We start from the raw sequence: 27,461 nt of genomic DNA, 5'->3' as shown, positions 1-27,461 counted from the left end.
GCTATATTAGGAAACATAGAGTTACGACACAGCCTATAAACTGCCTCGATGTCACTAGTAAGAACAATCAGTGGTCTGGGTCCGGGAGAGTGGTTGGACTATAATCTCACTCTCATGTAGACGTGGCTAGACCTCCGTGTCCTACCATACTAGTAGAGCATCTTAAGTAGGACTTAAGCTTAACTAGATCGCATTACTAATGTAACGTTAATAACTTGCTATTATAACCTATATGTGTGTCTTCTATAACAATGTCCTTGTTTAAATACTACACTGAACATTGACTTGTCTCACCTTGCCAGCCCTGCCAGCCCTACTGCGGCGCAGCGGGTACCCACTAACATACCTAAGATGACCCATAGATCGTCATAAGTGGCCTGTGAGTCCTATCCACGAGTGTACCAGGGAAAGGTATGTCCGATATGTAATCGAAGCAAGGGGTTCCGTGGTTCCCCGCGGGACCAGTCAGATGGTGACGATCGTAGGTATGTAAGTGGCGGTCGACACACAATTAGGTAGAATTAGGTGCTCCGCGTGGTTGCATAGATCATATCTAGATAAAGATGGTACTGGAACGACAACATATGCATGTCCGTTTTCACGTCTTCTCTCTTATATGCTATCGAGCAATGAAGCTCTTTTCCAGTGGGTTGCCCATAAGGATAGATTTCCCCATTCTCCCCCCGGAAGCATAATATTATTATTTGATCATCCCCTTATCCAAGTTAATTCGCGCCTGAGCATTTCCTGATTCGAAGTTTTATACACAACTTCGTAAACTCTTTGGCTAGATCGACAAATGGTTTAGACCATAAGATGGCTTCCATACTAACGCACCCCTATTTATTTCTGGGGGCGTATTTCTCGCTACTCCCGATCTCCTTAATCATTTATCGCCTATATCTACATCCGCTTGCGAATATTCCAGGTCCGAGGCTTGCTGCCATCACAAGCCTATGGTATGTGTATCAGGTAAGGAAAGGTCGAAGTGAGTACTGTCCAAGCTTTGCTATTCTCTAAAAGACCCCAGCCCCCTAAATTCCGTAGTACATGGATGAGGTCTACAGCTTCGGAGGACCTTAAAATATCATAGATACTATGTTCTAACTTACCTTTCTTATCTTAGTGACGGTGCTTTATAGGGACTTGCATAAGAAATACGGACCAGCAGTTCGGATAAGCCCAAATGATGTCTCCTTTGATTCCAAGGAGGCTTTTCAGGCAATCTATAGTATGTATTCTTCGCAAGCCTTCCACCCTGACGAAGATCGCTGACAATTTATTAGCTGGAAGTCAATATATCGAGAAGGGAGACTTTTACTGTACCTATGATCATCTCAACATCCCCACTCACCCCGTATTAATAGCTCACACCAAATAGGGTCCTTGAGCAACAACCCAGGAAGAATAGACTGGCGATTCCGTCGACACCAAGCAGACGCCTTTGCTTTTAATGGCGAACTTGATATGCAGCGCTACAAGAGCCACAGAAAGAACATTGGCACGACGTATTCTACGTCTTCTCTAAAGAAATATAGCGACCGCTTGGATGAGGTGATGGACCGTTTCGTCGCCAAGCTGAAGTCGCAGGAAGGAGAAGTACTGGATCTCGCTGAATGGTTACACTTGGCCGTAGTCGAGTGTCTCGGCGCTATTACTCTCAACTGGTCTCCTGGGTTCATCGAGGATGAAAGTGACCACGGATTCCTCGCTAAGAGCATCAAACAATGGCGACAGGTGACTGCATTCGGCTCCCTGCAGCCGTGGCTCGTCGTTGTCCAAAAGTGGCCATCGCTGCGGTCCAGAATCGCGAAGATATTTGGTGTCGATATCAAGTTCCCGGAGGGTTATGTCCCTTTTGAGCCGGTAAGAACTTCGTCGTTACACCTGCTACCCCCTATCCCCCATACACCAACAGCAACAAGATTTACTAACCCGCAATAGCGGACCCTAGAAATCATAAAAAACCGCACCGCCGCATTCCTCTCCTCCGAGAAACAAGCTCCCTCCGTAGACGCAGGCACAGACGCAGAAGCCGCTCCGGACATGCTGGCCGAGCTCCTCGCAGCGACGACCAAGAAGCCGAATTGGAAAGTGCACTACGCCTCCGCAATGGCAAGTTTCAACTTCATCGCCGGACACGAGACCACGACATCGATCGCCGTCTCGACGCTCGTATCGATCTGTTCCTCGCCGTCCATAAAATCGCGCGTCCAAGCTGAGCTAGACTCCTCCTCCTCCTCCTCCCCCGGCGCCGCCCTCGATTTCGAAAAATGCAAATACACCCAAGCAGCGCTCAAAGAAACCCTACGCCTACACCCCGTAACCTCCCTCGCGCTCTGGCGCAAAGTCCCGCCCGGCCCGCCCCTACAGCTGCACGGACACTCCTTCCCCCCAGGCACAACCGTCGGCGTAAACGTACCAGCCCTACACGTAAACCCATCTATCTACGGCGCCGACGCCGAACTCTACAGGCCCGAGCGCTGGCTCGCGAGCCCCGAGGCGTGGCGCCAGCTCGACCGGCTCAGCCTCGCGTGGGGCGGCGGCGCGCACACGTGTCCCGGGCGCAACCTCGCGGAGCTGATGCTCGCGAAGGTGGTCCCGCGCCTGCTCAGCGAGTTCGATGTGCAGATTGTGGAGAGGCCTGATGTGCGGGCGATGGAGAGCTTTACGTATATCGCGATCATGACGGGTGTTAAGGCGAGGTTTTGGGCGAGGGGGAGATGAGGTTGTGTTGAGTGTGGTGTGGTGGGGAGGTTTGGGGGGCTTTTGTCTGGGGCGGGATTTTGGTGGGTGGGTGGAATGGATGGATGGCTCTGCGGTGTTGGGTTGGGGCGCATTTGCATCTTGTCTTTGGAGATTTGTCTGAAAGGATTTGATACATAGGTAGTGTGATATGGAGGTTTGACGAAGCCACAGTGGTATATGATGAAACATCGCATAGCTACCTAGGAGGAAGGTATGGATATTGCCTAGGTACGTGGATAATATGTTAAATACCAAGGTGTACACATAATACCAGTCCCATAGCTCAGCCTTCTCACTGTACCCCTAAACATTCTGACCGACTTTAGTGATTGCAGTAGGCAGCTGATCCTTGGGCACCATTCTGAGGTAGTCTTCCCAGCTTACAGGCTTCACCTGGGGGTACCTATCATTGTCAAGCTCAGGTCCGATATCAGTCGTTCCTTCGATCATATAGTATTGGAAGAAGCTATGACATAGTAAGCTTGGGACTGGGTATATATATAGGAATTCTCTCCGCTTACAGGAACAAGTATGAGAAAATGTTTTTGGGGTCTTTTTCTCTTTTTTCATTCATGAGCTTGAATAAATCGTCCAACGAGCCTTGACGATCAACCTTAGGCTTCACACCGTAGACTCGTTCGAACAATGCGACTATCTCATTGAAGGTGGATTGCCCGCCGACAACTGTAGATAGGTAGGTATGTCTCGTAAGCCATTACTCGGAATCATGTAAAACTCACGGAGAACTTACGCTTGAGAATGCCCACAGCGTCCTTGTCTAAGCAGATGGCAGCCGTGTATTCGGCAGCGTTCCGGTAGGTAGTTCCCTCCCAGATCTCATCGCCCGTGCCCCAGTACTTAAACGTGGTGGTAGCGGCATCGTAAACATTAAAATGAGCGCCGAAGAAGCCATCGATGAACATGCCGACCAAGATGTGTACACCCTTGACCTTATCCTGCGCGTCCAGGTACGCCTTGACGCGAATCATGGGGTCTTTAGGGAACAACTGTCCCAATTTGAGTTTAGTGTAGTCTATGGACCAGTCAGAGGCGACATAGCGCGGAACGCCTTCGGCAGCGCAGGCATCGATGAGGAGCTTCTGCCCGTCTTCCATCAACTTCGGATCGCCGAGGTAGCAGCAGACCACTACGTCGCACCCGGCGACGAAGGACCGGATGGCGGGCTCATCGTAGGCATCCCCCTTCACCAGTGATACCTTGGAAGTAAAGGACTGTGGAACTTTGGAAGGGTCGCGGCAGTACCCCTTAATAGCGACATGTGGATTTTTCAGGAGGATTGAGGTCAGTTCGCGAGCGAACTTCCCAGTGATCCCGGCAATTCCAATGGTGACGGACATGTTAACCTAGAGTTATTTGATACGGAATGGAAAGTGAAATAGATTGACTTCGAGAAAGGCGTGTCATCTTGCTTTTTATATCCCATATGTACCCGGTACGTAAGGGCTGGAGAGTCGGAGTCCCGTAGCACCGACACGGCATGCGCCGGCTGCAGGACGTGTTCGTGACGTACTACTGCATTGTATGGTTTAAGACCTTCCATATAACTTTCAATTAGATCAAAAAGTTTATGTTTCTGTTAGAGGCGGGCAAAGGGATTCCTTGAGCGAAGTATATAACCTACTAGGTACGTTCATAAATATCCTCTTATTAAGAAAAGGGGTTAAGATCCACAATTCTCTTTCTTTTCAGATGCCTCGTGTCAAAATAACGTGAGACTTGATAATTCAATTAATTATATAAAGAAAATTCTATCTTCCCAATCCAAAAGATTATGGCCAAGACTAACTGCAAAATCTTTAATGGTCTCCATATCGTATCTCAAAGGAGATCACGTAAAAGCCAGAGATTTAAAGGCATCAAGGCATTAAAACACACGGACCACCTGATAACACAAAAATTATGAAATTGTATCTGACACCTCGCTACTGACTCTCGATTCTTTAAAGCATACTCCGTATAGCCCGGTAATGATGATAACTCTTTACCTGCATAGCGCATAACGATATTCAGCCTCCTGCAGCTAATTATCAGGGACCCCACACCCCGCTACAGTGTGGCTAGGGGGATATCCCGGGACGGTCCAGAAACATGCTATGCAATTTTCCACCCCCTAATTATTCCTTCGTTTTCTGACAAGAAAAACACTCATCGTTAACGTACTTAGTTCTCCGACCATCTTTAAGTCAATCGATTCTCCGCGTTTATTCATCAAGATACACAAGACGACTACTAATCAATGGATTCCTAATTCGGTAAAACTACCTAGGTACTCAGCTGACGAGCTGACGGAGTTGTGATAGTCGCGTTGAGACTACCACTACAAGTATGAATATAATTCCTGAATGTTCTGACTCAATGACTATTTCCAAATACTAGTAATATACGAGAAATATCAAGTGTCGCTACCGTGATGCCTGCTTTTAACGAAAAGTTTGACTTCCACCAATCGAGATACTCCCAGAGCCTACGTTCTGGTTACCTTGACCCCTAAATACGACATTGTCTCTTCTTGACGAAGCTCTAGTAGTGCCATCGATGTTGGATCGTTTATTCCTACTATCATCGTCCGAGTCCGAGTCCGAGTCTGTTGAGTCCCTTGCACGACGTTTGGTTGAGTCTATTAGTCATGTTAGCCATCTAGGCATCATACTGGCTGGAAGTATCTATGGAAAGGCATCTTACGTCGTCTACTACGTTGATCAGGCTTGGGCTTTGGAGGAATCTGAAACAAGACGGCCTTTGCATATGCCGCCGCCATAGCCGCAGCGTACGGCTGCCATTCCTTGTTCTTGCGTTTATCTCCGTAATCGCAAGCAGCCCTGATCACACCGACGGGGATCCGATTCATGGTTCCCGCTGCTTCCATCTCTAGACCAATAATGTCGTACCTGTCTCTCAATTCGTCGCGTCTTGCAGCATTCTTCATGAGTTTCTCTCCTGACCCTATAGATCCATACCACACAAGAGTGCGTTGAGAATCAGGACGTGGTTGCCTCTCTACAAGGCTCTCGGCCCCATCGTCACCATCCTGGTAGAGTTTGTCATACTCTTGTCCAGGGTCAACGAAAGTTCCATTCGAATGCCGTTTATCCTTCATAGCTTCATAATATGGCAGAAACAGTTTGGATTCATCTGGCGAATCAAGCTTGATACTTCCAATTGCAGATCTCACTACAGGCTCTGTTTGGGCTAGTACATGGCCTTGACGTAAGAGTTCGAGTTCGTCTTTTCCCGTATCTCTACCTAGATCATAGGCCACGGCTCCTGAGCGGTCGATATCGGGGATGCTGACAAGAACATCGCCTAGTCGTATATCTCGTGGCGGATTTCGGCGAAGATTAGGGAGCCCAGCAGCCTGAAATAAATCTAATAAGTATTTCAATCCTACCAAGGCAATTGGGGTGGGCAGAACGCATGGTATAAGGGAGAGGTCCTGAGATTTGCTTGGAGTACTACTCACCACGCCCACCAGAAGACCAAACCAAAAATTAGGGAAGAATTTTTTCGCTTGGCTAACAAGTGCTGCAGCTGATCCGGTTCCGTATTCCTGCCCTGCTGGAAGGGTTGCGATCACAACGTTATGCCCGCACATTTCTCCGGCTGGAAACACGTAATCGTCACCACGGCCCATCAGAAACCTGCCATTATGTCTACGGTCTAACATATGTATGGCAGCTTGTGCCTCGATCGCTAGCGGTGCAATCCATATGATAGAATAATCTTCAGGTCGTAGTTCAGCCATTTACGCCGATAATCATAAGGTATTCGAATCAAGGGACTCGAGTAGGTACGTAAAGTTATGTTGTAAGGCTGAGTTCAAGGGAATATACCTACCTATATAGGTATATTACATGCCTTGCTAGGTACCTGCATACCTTTCAGCCGAATCTGCCTCGCCTTCGTCAAAGTGTGCCTTACTGTCTGCCCCGAAGCCCCATGACCAATAAAATGGGGGTTTGAAACCCAATTGCTATTATCAGACTGCCCAACATTACTCCTCCTTCACTTGTTACGAAGCCTTGACAAAACACATCATACCCCGATTCATGTTGCGAATATTCACCCATGACTATCAAAGATCGTGACCTATCCATTTTAATATTGAAGCCAAATGGAGCGTCCGAACAAGAGGTTCAAAACAAATGATTACTATGAGCAGGGCGAAGAATATGCAGGCTCTGCCCCTCCCGAACATAGCGAAAACTCGCACAATGGAGATCAAGGCTACGCTCAACATTCCGGAGAAGGCATACAGAATGTGCATGGGAGATTCCACAATGGGCGGGACTTCAATAGTATAGTGCTACGCATCCAAGGGACCCCTATTGGAACTGACCCTTGGATTTAGTGCCGCATTTTCATAATAGCAATGTCTTCATCAACCCGTCCTTCTCCCCGCAGACCCTGACCACCTCTGGTACGATATTTAGTGAGGAAGAACATCGACGCAATTTGCTCGAGTCTCTCAAATTCACTCAAATTGATACCCGCCGAATGACTATTAAGAGAGCGCATGGGAAAACTTGCAAGTGGTTCCTGAAAACTACGCAATACGTCGATTGGCTTAATGTCAATAAGTTTGACGACCATGGTGGTCTCCTATGGGTTAAGGGTAAGCCCGGCGCAGGAAAGTCAACTTTGATGAAATCCACGTTCTCTCATATCTATCGGACGTTGAGAAAACAAGGGAATATCGTCCTCTCCTTCTTTTTCAATGCGAGAGGAGAAGAATTGGAGAAATCTACAATTGGCCTCTACCGATCGCTTCTATCACAGCTCCTCGAAGAACAGCCCGATCTCCGACAAGTACTAGATTCAACCAGCCCCGGACACAAATGGAACATCGAATCGTTGACATCTCTTTTGGAAGGGGCAATATGTTCGATGAAGACATCTTCGATCATCTGCTTTATTGACGCATTAGATGAATGCGAGGAACAACAAATTCGAAGCATGATATCATTTCTATCTGCTCTCAATGAACAGGCCGCCCCAACCGGAACCAAATTACGTGTATGCCTTGCGAGCAGGCATTATCCGCACATCACGGTCAAAAAGGGGCTCAACCTAGTGATTGAAGGGAGGGAAGAACATCAACAAGATATAACAAGCTATTTGGATGATAAATTGAATATCGGGCATAGCAACCACGCAGAGGAGATCCGTTCCAAGCTACAGAACAAGGCATCTGGTGTTTTCATGTGGGTGGTTCTAGTAGTAGATATCTTAAACAAGGAATACGATCGCGGACGCAAACACAGTCTTCATAAGAGACTAAAAGATATTCCCGGTGATCTTCACAATTTGATTCACAACATATTGACCCGCGACCACGATAATACGGAAGGGCTCCTGCTCTGCATCCAGTGGGTGCTTTTCGCAAGGCGCCCTCTGACTCCAAAGGAACTCTACTTTGCCATTATGTCTGGAGTGGAACCGGATTCCTTATTCGCCTGCGATTCAGAACACGATCTCTCAACCGACGACATCCGGAGATACATCATTGACAACTCGAAAGGACTCGCGGAATCGACAAAAAATAAGAAACCCACCATTCAGTTTATCCATGAGTCAGTTCGGGATTTCCTCCTCAAGGAAAATGGGCTTCAGAAAATATGGCCAGGACTTGGGTCTAACCTTGAAGGAAAAAGCCATGATAAGCTTAGACAATGTTGTGGCGCATACATGGGCAACAAGATCGTAAAGAATTTTGACCTCCCTAGTCCGCTTCCAAAAGCATCGGACCCAGAGACCGCGCGAATCCGCCAGGAAATAGTCAACAAGCTTCCATTCCTTGAATACGCCAACCGGAATATCTTATATCATGCTGACAAAGCTGAATCCAGCGGAGTCAACCAGAAAGGATTTCTAGAAGTATTCGTCACACCTTCGTCTTGCTTCTCATTAGACAATTGGAAAATATACAATAATTTATTCGCGATGAGCCAAATACGGCGATACACTGAGACAGAAAGTCTCTTATACATACTAGCAGGGAACAACTTGCCGGATCTCATCCGAATTCCCGATGTCCATCAATCATGTTTTGCTGTGGAAAAAGCACGCTACGGCACGCCAATATTCTCTGCACTTACCACCAAGAGTAACGAAGCTCTCCAGGCGTTACTACAGATGGAGGTGCAGATATTGCCACCAGAATTCAACCTTCACCAACTATGTGGCGACCTTATCAACACCAGACAAGAAAGGAACGCCTTGAAGCGAAGCTTCTTCTTCACTAGAAACGTCCTTTTCCATCTGATAGAAGCTAAAGAATCAGAAATCCTAGATGTCTTCCTTATTATCGAAAAGATAAATCTCAATAAAAAGACAATGGATAAGTCCAGCACTGGAATATCAAAAATCACACCTCTCGAATTGGCGATAGATGGGAAGAACATATCTGGCATCCAAACTTTATTCAATCATGGCGCCAACCCTAACTTTAAGAGTAATCATGAGCACCCTATTCAACGCGCAGTTCATCGGGGAGATGAAGTCATTGTTCAGATTCTAATAAAAAATGGCGCCGACGTCAATCCACGTCCCCCCGAGTTCGCGCTATCGCATTACTGGACCTGGACCCCACTATCTTTGGCATCATCCTACGGTCATAAAAAGATTTGTTCACTGTTACTTGATGCGGGCGCTGAAATCGAGTACACACTTGATGATGATGATCGACTTGTATATTATGATAACGCTTTAACTCAGGCACTAGACGAGGGATATGCGACAATTGCTTGCATGTTCCTTGATAGGGGTGGTCGGATCGAGTATATCAATACACGGCTTTCAATTGCAGTGAATCGGAAATATTGGGGTGTAGTGGAATTGTTACTCGATAGAGGTGACGGCATCGATTTCGATACAACCGACTTAGAATCTCTACCTCAACGTGCATTCGAACTTGGAAATGTGGCTGTTCTCCGACAGATCCTTAAGCGCCACCGCGGCATCATCCATGATTGGGAATATAGCAAATTAAAGTGGTCGAAGGCAGCAAAGGATGAGCAAGAAGCTATTGTTCAGCTATTCCTTGACTACGGCGTTAATGTTGCACCCACGATCAAACAATAGCTTCTCTACTACAGAGTGCAGTGGAGCTTGGGTGCGAAGCTATTGTGCAGGTCTTGCTTGATCGCGGCGCTAACATTGAAAACGTTGATCAAGCAGAAATGACCCCAGGGCATACGGCAATACTTTGTGGCCACGAAGCTGTTGTCAAAGTGCTACTCAGTAGAGGCGCCAATGTCGAGGGCCACTCTATCGACGCGAGACCGTTACATGCAGCAGCATCTGGGGGACGCGAGGGGGTTGTCCGCTTACTGGTCGAGCACGGTGCTGAAGTCAATGCTCGACGTGCTTATAACGACTGGACGCCTTTGATGGGAGCAGCACCAGAGGGCTTTGGGGGCGTAGTGAGCTTTTTACTACCTAGATTCAGGTGCTGATGTCATGGCTCGAGACTGGAAGAATCAGGGTTTGTTATCAATAGCATCAAGTGAGGTTATTCAGCTATTACGAAACCGTGGTGCTACAGACTAGAAAGTTAACTCCGTCTAGAATATAAGTTATCTTCAGCCGTCTTTATTCGCAATACATAAAATAGCACCTAGAGAGCTAGACACCGAGAAACTGTGTACAGTGTGCAACAATGATTCCTTCACAGGAACGGAGAAGATAGTCCCCTATCGTATTTCACCTATGTACAAGACAGAAGCCCCATTTGACCGGAAGAATCATCTATACTGGCCCTTTTTGCAACTCAATCGGCCTTTTGTTGCAACCCTTCGCTGTTTTAAACCTAGGCGCAAGTGCAGATTCGGCTTGATTCCTCGAGGCAACCCTCGTTGACGCAGGTACAACCACTCTTCACCTTGCAGATGAGTTTACCACATGTTCCGACACCAGACTATACAGAATGTCAATACTTCTCTCCAAGCCGTCGCCTCATCTCAGTTATTATAGAATTGATTAATACTCACGCATGTTCGTGGAAGAAGCTCCTCCGGCACGGGACCGGCAGCAACGTTCATAGCGAATGCTACGACGGCGACGACGCTTAGAAGTGAGAGTTGCATGTTGTGATTCGGACTGGAAATTGCAACTTATGGTGTTGAGTAATTCGCGACGAACTTATTGGATACGAGACTGGAGTTGTTGTCTGGCGAGAATTAAAGGGGGAAACGAGAGAATTAGGTAGGTATCATTTAGTTCTTTTATACATTTACAGTCGCGAAATATCTCCAAGTACAGCTTAGTCGGGAGTGATCTACAAAGTCAAATTTAGCTTCCGATTCTCAAGTGGTCTTAAATATATTGATTGCGAATCCTTCAAGGGATTGAAGTCCCGTTATTTAGTGGCTAAGCATAAGTTCCTGCGAGATGCGTGTAAGTGATTCCTACACAATCGGTATAGTGTTGAAGGATTATACGGCAGTGGAAGGAGCCAACTAAATAAATGCCACTCATCACATAAGTCATCTAAGGTGAAATGGATATTGGTTGTTATTACTTGTGAACATTCAAAGAACTATATTTAGGTGGCTTGTCGAACCACTGGTAAGATTCCTCCCATTAATACCACCGCGCTTAATGTTCATAACTCAAATAAGACTTCATCTGCAGTTCGAAGCATTGGCACACCGTCAAATTCAGCTGATATGCATCTAGGAATTATAATGCCCGTGCTGATATCGAGCCCACCAGTCTGCGGTGTGGCTCACAAGTTGTGTTTTTTGATTATACGTGCGATAGAAGTTAGCTGGAGGTAGTTGTCAAACAGTAATCTTTGTGTGATATGTATATGCTTTTATTCATCTTACCTTCAATATATGATCTGGGCGAATCTACCAGGTACCTACTGGAGGATATTTCAAAGAATCCCCTAGGATAATGTCAAGGTAGACAGCGATTGTTATTCTTAGAAGGTAGACAACGCCTGGATTTCCGGTCCATTCAAACAATACCTCTATGTTTGGAAAACATCTTGTAGTTCAATCTACCTACCTAGGTACCTAGTTATATTTAGAGTGATATATCGGAATAATCAATATAGAAACCCCGTTAGTATTGTGCCGACAGCCTGATAATATAGAATGTTGTTGGTTACACATTTGGTTGTGATACTCAATATACCCCAAATCGTACACCAATAGGGTTACGGAATAGAAAAAATGCCTCCCAACTGCAGTTCTCCAAGAAGAAAATAAATTATTTCTCTAAGGCTGCCTGCCTGCCCCAACAAATCATCTCAGCCAACCGTTTTATCACTGAGTTTAGCTCTACGTTGTTTTACCGTAAACAAAGTATCGCGTTATTAGGTATGGAACTGAAGCATGCAGGGAGCCATGAAAAATAGCGAGCCACAAACTCCTCTGGCCGAGGCGGCCATTGTCGATCAGGTTGAAACCCAGACGCTAGGGACACGGATCAAACCAAAGAAGCCGTTCTCCTTCTATATGTTGATTCTCTCCCTTTGGCTCGTGGTCATAATAACATCATGGGATGCTACATGCCTTGCTATGGCGTTGCCGGTGAGTTATCAGTCTGCTCAATTACGGTGATCTGCTTTATGACCATACTAACTCATCCTAACCGACATTACAAGCCTCAAGGAACGGCCTCGATATCTAGGCGTGATCGCCTTGGCTATCGCCCTTGGAAGTATATCCGGACCTGTTTTAGGCGCTTTGTTCAGCGAACTTGTTAATTGGAGATGGATTGGCTGGATCAATTTGCCTATTATAGGGGTTTCTTTCCTCCTCGCCTTCTTCTTCCTTCGCCTGCGTCCAATTCAGATGACACCCAAGGCTAAAATCCGTCGACTAGATTGGACTGACATGCTCCTCTTTACGATTGGCGCGTCCGCAGTGGCATTGCCACTCAGCTGGGCCGGTACATTATATCCATGGGCTTCATGGAAGACATTGGTGCCCCTTTTAATCGGCTGCGTGGTCCTCATCGTATTTGGGATTTACGAGAAGAAGCCAGAAGAAGCGATAGTGTCGTACCGGAGTTTTGCCAATCGTACCAGCACCCTATCCCTCGCGACTGGTTTTCTCCACGGTCTTATCTTATATACGATGCTACTCTATTTGCCCTTATTTTTTCAGGCTGTGTTCTTAGAAACCCCCCTGGAGGCGGTCAAGTCGATACTTCCCTGCTCGTGCTTCTCCGTGGCGTTCAGTTTCATCGCCCCGGTGGTTATAGACCTCACACGACGTTATCGCGTCCTGCTCTGGCTTAGCTGGGTAGTAACCGCAGTATTCCTAGGATTATGGCATCTTATAAATCAAACCACTTCCCGGACCGAAGCATACGTCTTACAGGCCGTTCTCGGTGCCGGGGTTGGGACTATATTCACTGCCACACAGGTTCCAATGCAGGCTAGTGTTTTAGATGTCAACGACACGGGTGTTACAGTGGGTATGCTTGTAGTCTTCCGGCTCTTTGGCGCACTTATTGGCTTAGCAGCTAGCTCAACTGCGTTCAATTCTGTTTTCGAGAAAAGCATTGCCGCTCTTGGAAACTTACCAGCGGAGGCGGAGGTTCTGAAGGATGCCAGCCAAGCAATCAGTTTCATTCCGTCCCTAAGGGAGCTGGACCTCCCAGAGGAGGTAATGAATGATATCCTGGGGGCTTATGAGAAACCTTTCCAAATGATCTGGATCATTCTGACGTGTGTCTCGGGAACAGGTTTCATCGCATCATTATTCATAAAGGAGTATAGTTTAGAGAGAGAAGATATAGGTACACAAGGATTTAAATCTTCATAGTACAGTAGATACATAAAAGAACCACTATTAAGCTGTGGCCATTAGACTGACCTACCTAGATACCTATCATGAAACAATTAACTACTATTGGTCTCCAGACGTTCATAATATACACTAATACCTAAGGTAGTTAGGTATTCAATAATGCTTCAAATGCTTTACACTACATTAATAAAAACTTTTCGAGGGAACAGTTGCTCACCTCCACAGGTAAATGTATAATAGCATCTAGAGACAGGCAAAGTATGTATTAACTATGGCCATTTGAATCTTATGTACCTATCCATACTAGGTACCTACCTACCTAGGTATGCAAGTGCTTCAATAAATAACGTTTATTAGAAGTGAATTTGTCGTAATTTAACGTTATGCACTGTTACTTCAAGCAGCCACGTATGACACCGGTACATTGTCCGTCCCATGTGTAACGTACAACCTTAGTAATCTTCAAATTTGAACCGTGCACTGTGTCCCATTTAGCGCTCACAACTTGACTGCTTGTTGAGAGCTTCCCCCACACACCCTCCCTTTAGCTACATGCCTAAGTACCGTAGGTAAAATCACAGATGGAGCCGCATACGAAACAGAAGCTCTTGTCTCTTTACCCTGAGCCAATTCGTGCGTGAGTTATAATCATGATCTCACTAGCCATCTATATGTTTTCAAGTTTGCATTAACAGCCAAAACAGACCAGAGACCCCATATATAAAAGCGAGAAAACGAAACCCCAGGCTCCGAGGCTGGGCATTGATAGCCGTTAGCTTTTTGTAAGCCTCTAGACTTTTGTGACATCTAAATCAATCAGTCGGGCTAATCTATGTTGTTCTCAGAACAGAATGGTTAGGCTTTGTAAGATGGTGGCTTTGGCGAAATGCAGGATTCGGCTCGCTAGGAAATCTTAGAGAGTACATCGAGCATGTCGAACCACGATTCGATCCCACCGTCTTTCCAACTGAGAATGATATCACTGGCGCAACCCCTGCCGAGTCTGGAGTTAGTCATAGCAGCCGTGACATCCCTCTAGAGCCAGAGAATCCTATTCCAGTTCAAGGGAGATATTCCGTCGCTCACTACCGGTCTCTTTATCTTTCCGGAGCCCTGACCCCGCTAGCTGTTGTGCAAGCTATCCTCCCCTTGATTCGCCGCGACACATCGCCACCTGGTGAGCACTCGGCAGCCTGGCTCCAAATCAGGGTTGATCTGGTTATTGAGGCCGCCAAGGCATCAACGTTGAGATACCAAAAACACCAATCCCTGGGGCCTCTGGATGGTATTCCCACGGCAGTGAAGGACGAGTATGATATCGAAGGCTACACAAAATCTCTTGGGTCCATACATGACTGTACAGCTCAAGCGTTGAATGACGAGAGGATCGACAGCTGGTGTGTTAAGAAACTAGAGGAAGCCGGGGCAATTATCCTCGGTAAACTATCTATGCATGAATTTGGGATGGGTAAGGCCCCACGATCATATTATTAGACCATAGTGTGTGCCCCTAACATATTTAGACACATGCGGCGTCAATATCTCACACGGCACTCCGCTCAATCCATACAACCAGCACTATTACACGGGTGGTAGTTCCTCTGGGTCCGCATACGCTGTTGCAGCTGGCCTTATCCCTATCGCTATGGGTAACGATGGTGGAGGCAGCATTCGTGTTCCCTCCTCGTTCTGCTCTGTCTTTGGCTTGAAAACTTCTCTAGGACGGATATCGTATCATCCATCTTTCAATGCCAGCAGCACCTCCGCGGTCTGCGGTCCCATCGCAGCTGATATGCGGTCACTCGCAGAGCTATATAGTGTCGCGAGTCAGCCACATCCTCTCTCGTGCTTTCCTCCGCCGTCGCCTTCTATCAGAGGACTCACGGCTGATCCCAACCGACCAAAGGTGATCGGTCTTCCTGAAGCGTGGTTTCAGAGCGCAACACCAGCAATTCAGACGTTGTGCCGGGGTATGATTGATTGGCTTGTCACCTACAAGGGCTATACTGTGAAGTCTATCAACATCCCTTTTATCGCCGAGAGCAAGATTGCACATGCTCTTACCATGCTTACAAATGCATCGACGCTTGTGCACGACACTCGCGGCTTCTCGCCCGCGAATCGTATCCTGTTTGCGCTTGGACGGGTAACACCCGCTACCGACTATCTCCTTGCACAGAAGCTGCGTCGGGTGCTCATGCAGCATCTCTCCTGGCTCTGGAATACGTACCCAGGAATGATTATCGTCACGCCCACGACGGCTTGCGAAGGCTGGCCCATCCGTGCCGCATCGGAACTCAAGTACGGCATAAGTGACGGAGACCAGACGTTAGATTCTATGGAATATGTCTGGTTAGCTAACTTTTGCGGGGTGCCGAGTCTCACCGTGCCGGCGGGCTATGTCGTACCCGAAGGGCAGCCAGGCGAGGGAGAAATCGCCGGTCCCAACACCGAAGGCAAGGTCCCTGTCGGCCTGATGGCTACAGGCGAGTGGACAAGGGAAGACACACTCATTTTATTCGGTGTAGATGCAGAAGAGGCTGGTGCTAAGTGGCAGTGTCGGCCACCAACGTGGGTAGATGTCATAGAGCTTGCAAAAAAGGAGATGAAGAATGAGTAGCTCTTCACCGTTCGAAATACAGCATCATCAATATTACATCTCGCAATCTACAGGATGCCATTTTCAAATCTCAAAACTTCCAGTCTGAGAGGCTTTTATGCCATGTAGGCATCATTTATATGCACAACGTGGGAGGTCTAGTTGTCATACAGTCTACAGGTAGCAGATCTCTAAGGAAGCAATTGTACCTGCGGAATGGCGAGCTAGGTATAGCATCTATCAAACTGACTATTAGATTCTTCACAAGGAATTTAATTTTTCGATTCTCTCTTAGGTCTATCTGTCTACAAACGACAAATTCTTCTACAATACCAATCTTATCTCAAGGGAAATCACGTAAGAATCAAGGATTGAAGACATCTCCAATAAGAAGATTCATCACACCACCCACCTGTCCTTGGATAAGACCTGATCTAGAAAACGTGACGATGGAGTATCTATTCATCACCTGACTGACCTAGAAAGGGTATCTGACAGCATCACTCAGCTGAGCTAATCAAGGCCTAGTCCCTTGTGTCTCTTGTAGGATGAATTAACTAATTGCCCCGTGACACTAGTTTATCAACAGAAATTCAGTAACTAGGGATACTTGGAAATGTAACTTAGTCAATAGAGCGAACATCAAAGGGTCTAGGACGGCATATTCATCTTTGACAATAGAGATTGAATTTCTGTTCTATAGGGGGAAGCTGGAATCTGGGCCATTTGATGAGGCATCAAGATGAAGTGGGATACTTCTCACCTTAGGTAAACTTAGCAGTGTGGACGGTGCACTTTAGGTGCCACACTTAGAAGAATCCAACCCCCTTTGAGCCGTCAGCGAGTGCTTACGCTACCTAACATATTGTTGAGGTAGGTAGCTTTCCGCAAAGGAAAGGGGGTCTTAGTAAGCGTCAATTGAATTCACCTCACAGTTTCATCCTAAACTATTCCCATCCTTTATTGAACATTTTCGAGATTTATTCACATTCGTTTATTTTTGTTTGAAGTCTGTATAGTTCTCGATATGTTGTAATGGTCACCCACGTCGCAACGCCGTAGAGATGCATAGAACTGTGCCTTTTCTTCGGTATCTACCTAGCATCAAAACCCGGACCATCCCAGGTTACTAACAAACTAGGGCTAACCTCCATGTGCACAATGTTATAAGCAGAAAAGATCTAGTGACATGTTCACCCTTGCGTTGGCATCTGGGACCTTCGGTCCTGCAGATGTGGAGCATACACCTACGTGAATACCTAGATAGGTAGGTATATTCTTCAACCCCTGGAATGGCACAGGTGAATACTTATATATTGCGCAAGATGGCACTCCAACGTTTCCTCAGACTCAGTTTTATCCATATCCAAGAACCAATTGTCGCACACACATAATATGGCAGCCGAATCATACGACTTTGTTATAATAGGGGGTGGAACAGCCGGGCTTACCGTTGCGACTCGGCTTTCAGAAGATCCTAATAAGAGTATTCTTGTGATCGAGGCTGGATCTAATCACAGCAAAGACCCACGAGTTAAGACACCAGCCCTCTTTGGAACTATGATGAATACCGACCTTCATTGGGGCTTTCAAACAAAGGCTCAGGTATGCACCGATGGTCTTTCTGCTGGAAGGGTTTGGTCCTAAAACAGGTTGTAGGCAAACATGAATCTTAGAAGGATGAACATGAGTCAAGTGAGTTCCGTATCCTCTATTTCCTAACACTAAGGAATTTTGATATTCGCGGGGCCTTCAGTCGAGACTTTATAACCTCTCGCCAATATCTCGGTTACCGGGAAGGGTATTTCTAACATTCGATACTCATGTAGGGCAGAATTCTCGGTGGTTCGAGTGCAGTGAACGCAGAAATCTTTCTTCCTCCTACTAAGAAACTAATCGACTCCTGGGCTTCGCTCGGAAACGACGGCTGGGACTGGGACGGTCTTGGCCAGTATTACGCCAAAACATTTACCTCACCACAGATACCAGAGACCTTAGAACGGAGTCTAGGCATTGACAGGTGGGCCATCAAGAATGACATCTCCAAGGGGCCGCTTGAACTCTCCTTCCCCGGTAATCCAAGCCATCCTATTCGCAAAGCTTGGGCGGAGACATTCAGGAACATGGGATATCTTATGGCAAATAATCCCTTTGTAGACCCATCGATTGGAGTCGGCGCCTTTAGTAACCTCGCAAACATAGATCCAGTGAAAAAGGAAAGAAGCCATGCCGCCAACGCATACTACGACCCAATAAAAAGTCGGAAGAATCTCCACGTCGTGACCGGTGCTTTGGCTGAAAGGGTTCTTTTTCGGGAACGCTCAACAACAGCCATAGGGGTCCAATATCGCCATGGTACCGAAGCGAAGATCGCGAAGGCTCGCAAGGAGGTCATCCTTGCGGCCGGTGCTCTGCAAACACCTAAAATACTAGAACTTTCCGGCGTCGGCAACGCAGATGTCCTCAACCGACACGGTATCGAGGTTGTGAAGAACATAGAGAGTGTCGGAGAAAACTTCCAAGACCATCTGCTTTGCGGCATGGTATTTGAGGCAAACGATGACATAGAAACTCTTGACGTCCTTTTCGAGCCCAAGGACTTAGAACAGGCCATGAACGAGTACGCGAGAAGCCGCACTGGCCCGCTCTCAACCTGTGGCATCCATACGTGTGCCTATATGCCAGTGACCAAGCACCAGTCTGAGGCTGGTCAAAAGTCGTTGAAAGAGCTGCTGCAAAAGAACCGTCCTCCCGTGGAAACGCCTTCGGATCATAGCCAAGCTCGAGCTGCGGCATATTACGAAATAGCGGAGAAGACCTTGCTAGATCCCAAAGCGCCATCGGCTGCTTATATCACAAGTCTCGTGCAAGGCGGTTTCGCGCCCGACCCTCTCACCGGAAAGCCACCGCCGCCCGTGTCAGGCAGGTACATCGAGTTCATCACCATACTAGCGCAGCCGCTCTCGAGGGGAAGTGTCCATATCGCGTCCCAGGACATTTCAGAGGATCCCGTTATCGACCCCAAGTACCTAACGAACCCCGTGGACCTCGATATCTTCGCGGAGCACGTACTTTCTCTCCCCGCTCTCGCCGCGTCGCAGCCCCTCACGAACTTACTCAAACAGCCGCTAAGGATATCCCCTTCGTCAGCTACCTTCGCCGACTTGGATGCCGCGAAAGAGTATATTAGGGGCCGGTCTATCTCGATGTGGCACCCCGCGGGGACGTGCGCGATGCTTCCGGAGAGCAAGGGAGGGGTCGTCGATACCAGGTTGAAGGTTTACGGTATCGAAAATCTCCGCGTTGTCGATGCTAGCATCGTTCCCCTACTCCCCCCTGGAAACCTGCAGTCAACGGTGTATGCGGTTGCGGAAAAGGCCGCCGATCTGATAAAGAGCGAACATGGGATGAACCAAGTCAATTGAACGCCGAAGTTTCATGTATATTCTAGTTGTTATATAGGGATTCAGTTATACAGAATAAGAAATAGACAGGCCTAAGTACTATGAGCTTATGTCATATTCGCCCTTGCAGGCGTCCAATACCCAGGTATTTCTAAACGCATTATAGTAGTTTGGCGACATCTAGGGCCTGTATAGCATCGCTCTGATACTGTGCTACCAACACGGTCTTCCCGTCGGGGCTAACGGCGAACTCGCGCGGGAACATACCAGTCGGAATCTTCCGGAAGCCTTGCTCGCCCCTCAGGGCCTCTTCGACGTCGACGACTGTCAACCCGGTAGTGGCGTTAGGAGAGTTAAACCTGTTGGAGTCGGCGGTGATGATATGGCGACCCCCGTTAATGATAGCAAGGCCAACGGGCGACGTGCCCACTTGCACGCTCGCCGCGAGCGCTCCCTCAGGGTGTGCGGAATCGAGCTTGGCGGTGTCGAAGGCGAGGAGCCTGTTGCTCTGTCTAGCTGTGACCCAGACCAGCTTACCATCAGGAGAGACCTCGAGGCGGACCGGACTGCAACCCGCATCAACGCTATGGAGGAGGGCCTTCGACGGGTTGGTATATAGCGTCGCGGCATCGAGTACGCTCACGGTCCCTTGAGTTTCGTTGGCGGATGTTGCAGCAGCGGTGACCTCGCTCGTGACGTATACTTTGCTCTGGTCGTGAGAGAATGCCGTGCCGACAACCGCATAGCCAAGAGTGGTAAACCCCTTGTTGACGCCAGTCATAGACCCGTTACGACTCTGATGCATCTGAAAGACCTCGATAGTACCCTTGTAACGCGTCGCGTTGGTGCCGTATTCTTGGGTAACCAAGGCATACTGATCGTCTGCGGACAGCGTCACTTGAATGGCGCTGTCTCCAATCTTGCCGACCAGAGTTCCGACAACGGGGTTCACGTGACCGAGAATCGCTTTCTCGACGTCGAGGATGACGGCGCCGGGTCCAATGGCTGCGTATACATGGCGCTTGTCGTGAGATAGGGTGATCCCGCCCACGACTACTCCTGACTGGTTGAAGGAGGCGGGAAGCGCGATCTCGCGGGCGAGTGCAGGTTTGAACGCGGATGTGTTCAGCATAATCACTTTTTGGCCCATGCCGGCGAAGGCAAAGTCAGGCCGAGCATAAACGAGTCCGAAAGGCGATCCGGGCACGGTCATGTTGGCTGTAGGCACGTTGATAGTACCTTGTGATGGAGCCGTTGCTTGACATCCCGGGTTCGCAATGGTAGCCGCCGCCGTAAAAGCGGCACTGGTAATGGTTGCTACCAGATACGCAAGTGAACGCGCCATTATTTGCCTTTGGTTAGGTACCTGTTGTCGGCTTAGCTCAAATGTTAGGAGGGTTTTGCGTATAATTCCAATTCGTTACGGAGCCTAGCTCACCTGAATGTCTTTTGTCAATACCGCTCTCTACTACCTAATAGCCTAGCGTTCGATATGATACAGTGTAGACGCCAAGAGATATTCCCATTATATAAATACTGAGAGTTTAGATTCATAAGAGTCATCTTATGATACTAGCCTACCTCTTCTCGCCGCATGCTTCCTATTCGGGAAGTCTTACAGGTAGGTATCCAGCCCTCGAATGTCGAACAGCGTCCTAGCTCACCCTGTATGCTTACGTCATGCGTTCTAGGACGAAATCTAAATACATTCAGCTGGATCTCAATTTGTTTTGTTGCTCTCTTCTTCATTTAATACCGCAACGATATTCCGTTTGCAAGGGCAGGTTTAGGAAGGATTGGTTATGCCGGTGCTTTCAATAGAATGCGATTTCCGAATAAGGCGAAATGTCGCCCGAACACACCCTATCTACCAAAACCCTGCTAAAATGACCGTCGATCTGTATCGTCATAGGGGTAGCGGTAATGTCATAGGTTCAGCTGCTCTAGAACCAAACACAGTCCAACAGCGCTCAGCATCGTCCATTGCGGTCTCATCGGCCTTTTGTCTCGGTATGCGACGACGGTACCGCGACACACAATAGCACCATTGATAAGTAGGGCCGCAACCCGAGTAGGCTGGTAGATACAGCATGAACCGACCGCGACCCTTAATAAAGCACCCACGTATCCAGCCTGCTTCGGCGTCAGACGTCCGTTAGATAACTTCGACATCCAGCGATTCTTGTCGGCGTAGTAGGTTGCCCATGCCTGACTCGGGAAGGGAATCCCAATGAAAGGCAGCGCAGAGGCGATGCACAACGAACCGAATGTGGTAGAGATCGCGTCTGATAATGTCTCTATGGCCATGGCTTATGAGATAATGCACCTAATAACGCTATTCTTGGTGGAGGAGAGGGATTGATGAAGGGCTGGGAGAGCAGAAGGACCTGCGGGGCGGCTTAGGTTATGTAGATCTTCTCACGCTAAAACCCTGGTAAAAGCACAGCATTCACGGATAAGTGCCTAGGCAGGTACCTATTTTTGATTGGACGCTCTCTGAAGCTGAACTCTTCAGGCAGTCCAGGGCACTGTTCTCAGCAGCAGGCACACAATCTCAAGTCTGATTGGCTGAGCTTGCGCTAAAAGGGACAATACATTGCTACACTTAGGTACCTAAGGGGTAGCCACTGGTCCTTCACTCAATTACATGCCCAATTTACATTATCACAGTCACAAAATTATCTCGATGAATTGAATATGGTGTTGAATTTTACTTGAGTTTTCAAATTACATAACTACAAACAGAAAGTATCGAAGATAGTAGGTACCTGCATACTTCTGAGATTTATCTGCATTGTCAATCAATGTTGGTAGGGCTTAGGTAGTGCACTAGTAACGTGTGTTGGGTGTATGTTGATTGAATTGATTATGCATAAGGTTAGAATTGTACTACGCGGACGGTGGGGGTAGATTAAAGTAATCTACCCCAAGTCGCACGGGCCACAAAGCTTTGGCCCGTTTGTCGGGACCACATGCTGTAGTCCCAACAATCAACTAGAACCTAACTCACTCTAGTGATTTCTACTTATATAACTCCCACGGAAGAAGTTCTAATCAGAGGTCATATGTAGTGCTAGACTACGAAGGTTGAGCCGGTTGGGAGATCTAGGGTTGAAAAGGTTGAGAGGCATAGGCATGCTTTCTAACGTACAGTACGCTGTTTCCAAAAGGTTCGCCGTCTTTGCCCTGTCCACGGACCCTGTTGTTGTAATCATAATACGCATAGTGGCTTAAACTCGCTCCAGGGATTGGTACGAAGTCGTATTCAGTCATCATTCTTTTCGTCCGGACGGAGTCCATGTCCTTCATTGAGTTCGCAAGGTGCGCATTGTGCTCATCCTTATTGTGCTCTTCCTGTGGAATTTCGGGCTTGCAGTACAAGACCGCCGGTCGCGAAGTGTCAGCAATAACCTCTCTAATTGGTATGGAAGCGTTGTGGCTCATTACAAGCGTACGTTCGTTAATCATGGTGAATCCACGAGCACCATGGCCATCAATAACTTGGAAGCCCATTTCAAGGAGTAGCAACTTACAAACAAATGAATAATCAGGATCTTGGAGATAGATAGGTATCTTACTGGATGGGTTCTTCTTTTCCAAGGTACGCGCTATCGTCATAGCTAAAGCGTGCTCCCTTTGGTGTGATCTCCTGCTTGAGCGAGCTGAAATTGACCCTAGGCCGAAGGCTATGATATTGTCGATAGGAGGCATAGCTACAGACTCTATAGCTGTGATTAAGTTTCTACATTTCTCGCTCGCTTCCCACGCTACTATCGTGGCCTGCATTTCTTCTGCTGCCTGGCTTATTGAACACTGAGCTGGCATCTTGGTAAAAGGTTCAGGACGCAAAACGAAGAACAAATCTCTTCGTCCTTCCTGGGTAGCGCGTTCTAATTCTCTTTCATCCCCGAATCGTACAGTGTTATGCCGCTCGATCCGGGTATCTGCTGATAGGTTTACATACTTATGTTCGCCGAAACAAAGATTCGGCACTCTATGATATTGGTTGTCGAGAGCTATTAAGTTGAAGTCCTCGGCTTCCTTATCAAGTTCCTCCTCAATCCAATTGAGAAGTTGGACGGTGAAAAGACGCTGTTCGCCTTTCGGGATATTGGTTGTCGACATTGTGATAGGCCCTACCAGAATAAGATCTTTAAACTTGAGGATTCGTTGATACAGGACTAACTTGATGCTCTAAGTTAAAAGTAACCAAGATATAATAGATAGGTACTTAGATAATTATTATTGTAACCTCCAGTTCTATTTATACTTTTGGAGAGAGGGTTATTGTTACGATCCAACCACCATGTTTTCTCAGATTCACACTTGGACATGAACAATAATCATTGTATCTCCCTAAAGAGAGCTGTTTAGGTACCTAGGTAGAGGAAACTGCGGGGGCACGGGGGAGGGGAAAACTAACCCCACTACCTGAAAATAGGTACCCAACCGTGCCAAAGGACGCCTTACTTTTCGAGACTGCTACTGTTCAACTTACGTACATCAAAGGATAACATTTTCGGTTTACTAACTCATTTAAGTTGATCGATCCAACAATGAAGCCGTTAGCTGATACAAAGAAACTGTACGATCCTTCGAGACAATGAGTCACCTTTGCAAGAGATGCGAAGTACTCGAGCTAAACGACGAAGCGTTAGGCGGTCGTAGAATACTGAATGGCGAGGGGGAAGAAAGCCTCGAATTGCCGTTCGAGCAGCCCGATATTGACGGAGAAGGAAACATTTCATTAGACTACCTATCAACTTCTCGACAAATTTCCCGAATTTCCGAAGTTAGTTGCGGCTTCTCAGGCCGGATGCGACTTTTGCAAGTTGCTGAAAAATGCGATCGACAACTTCGTAAAATTCGAGGAAGAACAGATGGTCAATATTTCGATGAAATACCGATGGAGTCAAAGTCGGAATGGGGAGCTTGGGCTGACGGGTTTATTCGTGACGCTAAGCTTAGCAGATCATGCCGTTGCGCTTCGATATCCAGCCTCAAATAGACAGCAATCACTACGATTTCTCATCGACGGTGAGCCTGGTGGGTAACCTCGCCTATTCCCATCTACCTCCATAAGTACCTATGTTCCACGCCATCTAAAATCTGGTAGGGAAATGTTCTCGGTGGCTTAATCTTAGGCCACCTCTCATCGCGTATGCCCTACATCCTGATAACATCGCCCTGGTAAAAGAAGAGTTAAGCCAGTGTCAGCAACACCATGAGCACCACCTCGACAACCCAGCCCGCTTTCTTCCAACTAGACTTATTGAAATTAGAAGTCAAAGTTCCGGAGCCGAGCTTCGCCTGGTTTTAACAAATTCACGTATGAAAAGAAAGGCGCCTCAGTACGCCGCTCTAAGCTACTGCTGGGGGTCGCCTAGTGACTCAGCGACGCAATTCAAGACAGAAAAAGGGACACTCGCAAATAGGATAACCGGATTTTCGCTCGACTCGATGACACAAGTTATGCGCGACGCCGTTGCCGTGACTAAAGCGTTATCTATATCGTACATATGGATCGACGCCCTCTGCATCGTCCAGGACGATCGCGTGGATTGGGAACGGGAATCAACTACTATGGCGGACGTCTACCGCCAAGCGTACATCACGATATGCACGCCGGGATCTTCCTCCTGCCATCAAGGCTTCCTCGAGCGCAAACCAAAAAGCATCGTCATCCCTTTCAAGTCAAGCATCACTCCAGAAGCAAAAGGTTCATATAACGTGCGCATAGGCGGACGCGCGATGGCGTCTAACCCCATTGCCGAGGGTATGGACCTCACATACGACGAGCTAACCCACGACCACTCCTCATGGAGCCAACGCGCCTGGACGTTCCAAGAAGCCGTGCTCTCGACACGAACCCTCCACTTCGGATCGTTCGAGCTTGCATACCAATGCCCAGAACACATTCGATCGGAAGCGGGGCAATCCTCCTACCCCAGCGAGATCGACGTCGGGATCTTCAACGATTTAGTATCCAACGCGCCAGCCCGTCACGCCATGTGGAACGAGCTCATGAGCCGCTACACGCCGCGCCACCTGACCTACGAGACGGACCGGCTCCCCGCCGTCTCGGGTCTCGCCCGCATTATGGGCCGCGGCCCCAAGGACTACTACGCGGGCCTATGGAGGCAGAGCCTGGTCGTCGACCTCTGCTGGGTCAGACACGTAGACGACATCGGACCAACCGACACCAAATACGAGCTCCTGCGCCTTCTCGACGCTAATAAGCCATCGTACATCGCGCCCTCGTGGAGCTGGGCTGTGCGGAGGCAATCGTTCGAGCATCTGATCGACGTAAACGACTACAGGGATGAGACGCACTCGGTCGCTGCGTCGACGACGCCGCAAGGGTTAGATCCTTTCGGACAGGTTAAAGATGGCTTACTTACGATACGTGGAGTCGTCGTCACCCTGCCTTCGGATATCGTCCACGATCCACCGGAAGGGGCTCGGAGGTCGTTGCTACACCATAAATACGTTCATGAAAAGGACAGGAGGATAGCGCAAGTAAGTTTAGACTGGTGGATGCAGGACCCTGAAGATAAGGGGGAGTTATTGATGCTTCTTCTTACAAGTCACCTTTATCCCTTTGAGGGCTTGCACCGCCGAGTCCGAGTAGGATTTGGTATTATATTGCATCCTAGCAAGACTCAGGGGCGTTATGTGAGAGTTGGCGCTTTCATGACGGACAGGTACGGCTTCGGGCTATTTCAACGCTCAAGTTATCAAACTGTCGAGATCATATGATATGCTTTCTTTTTACTAAGAAGACTCAAAGTGACATGTTGCGCCTGTCCTACAAGGTCCTTTTCTGGCGCAATTATTTAAATGTACACACCGAGATACCTAAGTAATAACCTTGCCCGGCATCTTGCTTCTAGACGCCCCTAAGACGTATTATGTGACGAGAAAGATTCCCTTATTTCTTCGTCGCAACCTTGGCCAAGTCAGCCAGGGCATCGCGACGCTTGAACTTGGCATCCTGAATAACGCCTATCACGGTGTCGTTAGCATATGTCCAATAGTTAGGATAAGATTTCGTAATTCATTATACATACTCGCGTCGGCATCGCTGGAGAAGTTCCCGGTCCACTCGACGAATGTGCTGTTCTCATGTTCGCCTGACGTGACGGGATATAAGTGAATGGTGGAGAGAACCGATGAGTAGCTGAGCTCGGGCTTGGCGGTGATGACGCTGTAGGTGATGTAATGATGGATAGTCTTCAAATACCATTAGAACTCCCATTTCATATTACGGATTCTTGTGAAATAAGAAATTAGGTAGGCAACTGATTCCACGTACGCTGTGCTCCTCCTGCTTCACTTCAAGTTCAGTACCGTCGTTGAAGACCCAGTGGACGACTTGGGTTTCGTCACTAGCACCCTTGACGAACTGGCTGGACTTCAAAGCGGACCAGAACTTGCTAAAGTCCTGAACTAATGAGTATTAGAAGGATGCATGGCTGTGGCTGATTGAATTGGCTGCTTAGGTACTCACGCTTGATGAGATGCCAGACGTGGCTGAGGGGCGCCTTGATGACGGCGGACTCCACAACGGAAGTAGTAGTTGGGATGGACGACATGGTGACAGTTAATTATTAGATTGCGATCTGGGCTCTTTTTTGGGAATTGAAAGACGATGGATCGTGGTTTTGTAGAAGTTTGGAGAAGAGAGAATTATTAATTGGAAAGTTGGGAAGTTGGGAAGTCGGTCTTCTTTTGAATAGTCAAAGAGGTTGATGTCGTTTGTACCTGCAGCAAACGAAGTCATAACGTCACCGCATGAGGGGCATCTACAGCTTACTACCTACAGGAGTTTAGAAGGTGCAGATGTTTGTGGGTCCCCATCGTAGCACCTTCTAGCAGCTAGATCATAGGTGGATGGCGGAGCTGAACTGAAATGTTTCGTTC

General features: G+C 47.8%; 13 protein-coding genes across 13 annotated transcripts; 6 read left to right on the top strand and 7 right to left on the bottom strand.

Annotated features, from left to right (window-relative positions):
- Nucleotides 1-816: 816 nt before the first annotated feature.
- F4807DRAFT_452205 (cytochrome P450) lies at nucleotides 817-2,727 on the top strand (the record flags this gene model as incomplete). Its single annotated transcript, XM_048000308.1, has 5 exons — nucleotides 817-988; nucleotides 1,127-1,231; nucleotides 1,287-1,322; nucleotides 1,382-1,866; nucleotides 1,945-2,727. 5 exons carry the CDS (start codon nucleotides 817-819, stop codon nucleotides 2,725-2,727), a joined length of 1,581 nt encoding a protein of 526 aa, XP_047853060.1.
- Nucleotides 2,358-4,603, bottom strand: F4807DRAFT_429990 (nmrA-like family protein). The gene is made up of 3 exons (XM_047998389.1): nucleotides 3,500-4,603; nucleotides 3,270-3,432; nucleotides 2,358-3,214 (listed from the first exon to the last, which is right to left on the bottom strand). The coding sequence occupies exons 1-3, from the start codon at nucleotides 4,104-4,106 to the stop codon at nucleotides 3,052-3,054; spliced, it is 933 nt and encodes a 310-aa protein (XP_047853059.1). The 5' UTR covers nucleotides 4,107-4,603; the 3' UTR covers nucleotides 2,358-3,051.
- Nucleotides 4,604-5,189: 586 nt separating this feature from the next.
- Nucleotides 5,190-6,511, bottom strand: F4807DRAFT_461472 (purine and uridine phosphorylase; the record flags this gene model as incomplete). Its single annotated transcript, XM_048001681.1, has 3 exons — nucleotides 5,190-5,386; nucleotides 5,452-6,124; nucleotides 6,230-6,511. The coding sequence occupies 3 exons, from the start codon at nucleotides 6,509-6,511 to the stop codon at nucleotides 5,190-5,192; spliced, it is 1,152 nt and encodes a 383-aa protein (XP_047853058.1).
- On the top strand, nucleotides 6,424-10,384 carry F4807DRAFT_138479 (uncharacterized protein). Its single transcript, XM_047993088.1, has 2 exons — nucleotides 6,424-7,064; nucleotides 7,118-10,384. The coding sequence occupies exons 1-2, from the start codon at nucleotides 6,881-6,883 to the stop codon at nucleotides 9,847-9,849; spliced, it is 2,916 nt and encodes a 971-aa protein (XP_047853057.1). The 5' UTR covers nucleotides 6,424-6,880; the 3' UTR covers nucleotides 9,850-10,384.
- Nucleotides 10,385-10,467: 83 nt separating this feature from the next.
- Nucleotides 10,468-10,936, bottom strand: F4807DRAFT_429980 (uncharacterized protein). Its single transcript, XM_047998388.1, has 2 exons — nucleotides 10,758-10,936; nucleotides 10,468-10,684 (listed from the first exon to the last, which is right to left on the bottom strand). The coding sequence occupies exons 1-2, from the start codon at nucleotides 10,851-10,853 to the stop codon at nucleotides 10,577-10,579; spliced, it is 204 nt and encodes a 67-aa protein (XP_047853056.1). The 5' UTR covers nucleotides 10,854-10,936; the 3' UTR covers nucleotides 10,468-10,576.
- Nucleotides 10,937-12,070: 1,134 nt separating this feature from the next.
- On the top strand, nucleotides 12,071-12,617 carry F4807DRAFT_429979 (uncharacterized protein). The gene is made up of 2 exons (XM_047998387.1): nucleotides 12,071-12,308; nucleotides 12,383-12,617. Exons 1-2 carry the CDS (start codon nucleotides 12,111-12,113, stop codon nucleotides 12,482-12,484), a joined length of 300 nt encoding a protein of 99 aa, XP_047853055.1. The 5' UTR covers nucleotides 12,071-12,110; the 3' UTR covers nucleotides 12,485-12,617.
- A 1,438-nt stretch (nucleotides 12,618-14,055) lies between these two features.
- On the top strand, nucleotides 14,056-16,739 carry F4807DRAFT_138436 (glutamyl-tRNA amidotransferase subunit A). The gene is made up of 4 exons (XM_047993087.1): nucleotides 14,056-14,172; nucleotides 14,240-14,317; nucleotides 14,381-15,003; nucleotides 15,059-16,739. The coding sequence occupies exons 1-4, from the start codon at nucleotides 14,117-14,119 to the stop codon at nucleotides 16,153-16,155; spliced, it is 1,854 nt and encodes a 617-aa protein (XP_047853054.1). The 5' UTR covers nucleotides 14,056-14,116; the 3' UTR covers nucleotides 16,156-16,739.
- Nucleotides 16,740-17,367: 628 nt separating this feature from the next.
- On the top strand, nucleotides 17,368-19,629 carry F4807DRAFT_138414 (putative GMC oxidoreductase). Its single transcript, XM_047993084.1, has 3 exons — nucleotides 17,368-17,739; nucleotides 17,794-17,829; nucleotides 17,964-19,629. Exons 1-3 carry the CDS (start codon nucleotides 17,530-17,532, stop codon nucleotides 19,557-19,559), a joined length of 1,842 nt encoding a protein of 613 aa, XP_047853053.1. The 5' UTR covers nucleotides 17,368-17,529; the 3' UTR covers nucleotides 19,560-19,629.
- On the bottom strand, nucleotides 19,629-21,209 carry F4807DRAFT_138419 (cytochrome cd1-nitrite reductase-like protein). Its single transcript, XM_047993086.1, has 2 exons — nucleotides 20,977-21,209; nucleotides 19,629-20,904 (listed from the first exon to the last, which is right to left on the bottom strand). Exon 2 carries the CDS (start codon nucleotides 20,881-20,883, stop codon nucleotides 19,699-19,701), a length of 1,185 nt encoding a protein of 394 aa, XP_047853052.1. The 5' UTR covers nucleotides 20,884-20,904; nucleotides 20,977-21,209; the 3' UTR covers nucleotides 19,629-19,698.
- On the bottom strand, nucleotides 21,210-22,200 carry F4807DRAFT_138418 (uncharacterized protein). Its single transcript, XM_047993085.1, has one exon. The coding sequence runs from the start codon at nucleotides 21,843-21,845 to the stop codon at nucleotides 21,465-21,467; it is 381 nt and encodes a 126-aa protein (XP_047853051.1). The 5' UTR covers nucleotides 21,846-22,200; the 3' UTR covers nucleotides 21,210-21,464.
- Nucleotides 22,201-22,538: 338 nt separating this feature from the next.
- F4807DRAFT_429971 (uncharacterized protein) lies at nucleotides 22,539-23,936 on the bottom strand. Its single transcript, XM_047998386.1, has one exon. It carries the CDS (start codon nucleotides 23,661-23,663, stop codon nucleotides 22,644-22,646), a length of 1,020 nt encoding a protein of 339 aa, XP_047853050.1. The 5' UTR covers nucleotides 23,664-23,936; the 3' UTR covers nucleotides 22,539-22,643.
- Nucleotides 23,937-24,707: 771 nt separating this feature from the next.
- On the top strand, nucleotides 24,708-26,546 carry F4807DRAFT_138365 (heterokaryon incompatibility protein-domain-containing protein). Its single transcript, XM_047993083.1, has one exon. It carries the CDS (start codon nucleotides 24,870-24,872, stop codon nucleotides 26,295-26,297), a length of 1,428 nt encoding a protein of 475 aa, XP_047853049.1. The 5' UTR covers nucleotides 24,708-24,869; the 3' UTR covers nucleotides 26,298-26,546.
- On the bottom strand, nucleotides 26,470-27,133 carry F4807DRAFT_461463 (uncharacterized protein; the record flags this gene model as incomplete). The annotated part of the gene is made up of 4 exons (XM_048001680.1): nucleotides 26,470-26,543; nucleotides 26,609-26,771; nucleotides 26,854-26,987; nucleotides 27,049-27,133. The coding sequence occupies 4 exons, from the start codon at nucleotides 27,131-27,133 to the stop codon at nucleotides 26,470-26,472; spliced, it is 456 nt and encodes a 151-aa protein (XP_047853048.1).
- Between the last annotated feature and the right edge of the window lie 328 nt (nucleotides 27,134-27,461).

Source organism: Annulohypoxylon truncatum (assembly GCF_022578515.1).
Source record: "Annulohypoxylon truncatum strain CBS 140777 unplaced genomic scaffold F4807scaffold_21, whole genome shotgun sequence".
Classification (NCBI taxonomy): Eukaryota; Fungi; Ascomycota; class Sordariomycetes; order Xylariales; family Hypoxylaceae; genus Annulohypoxylon; species Annulohypoxylon truncatum.
The sequence above is the reverse complement of the archived record's forward strand: the minus strand, read 5'-3'. Positions and strand labels throughout refer to the sequence as shown.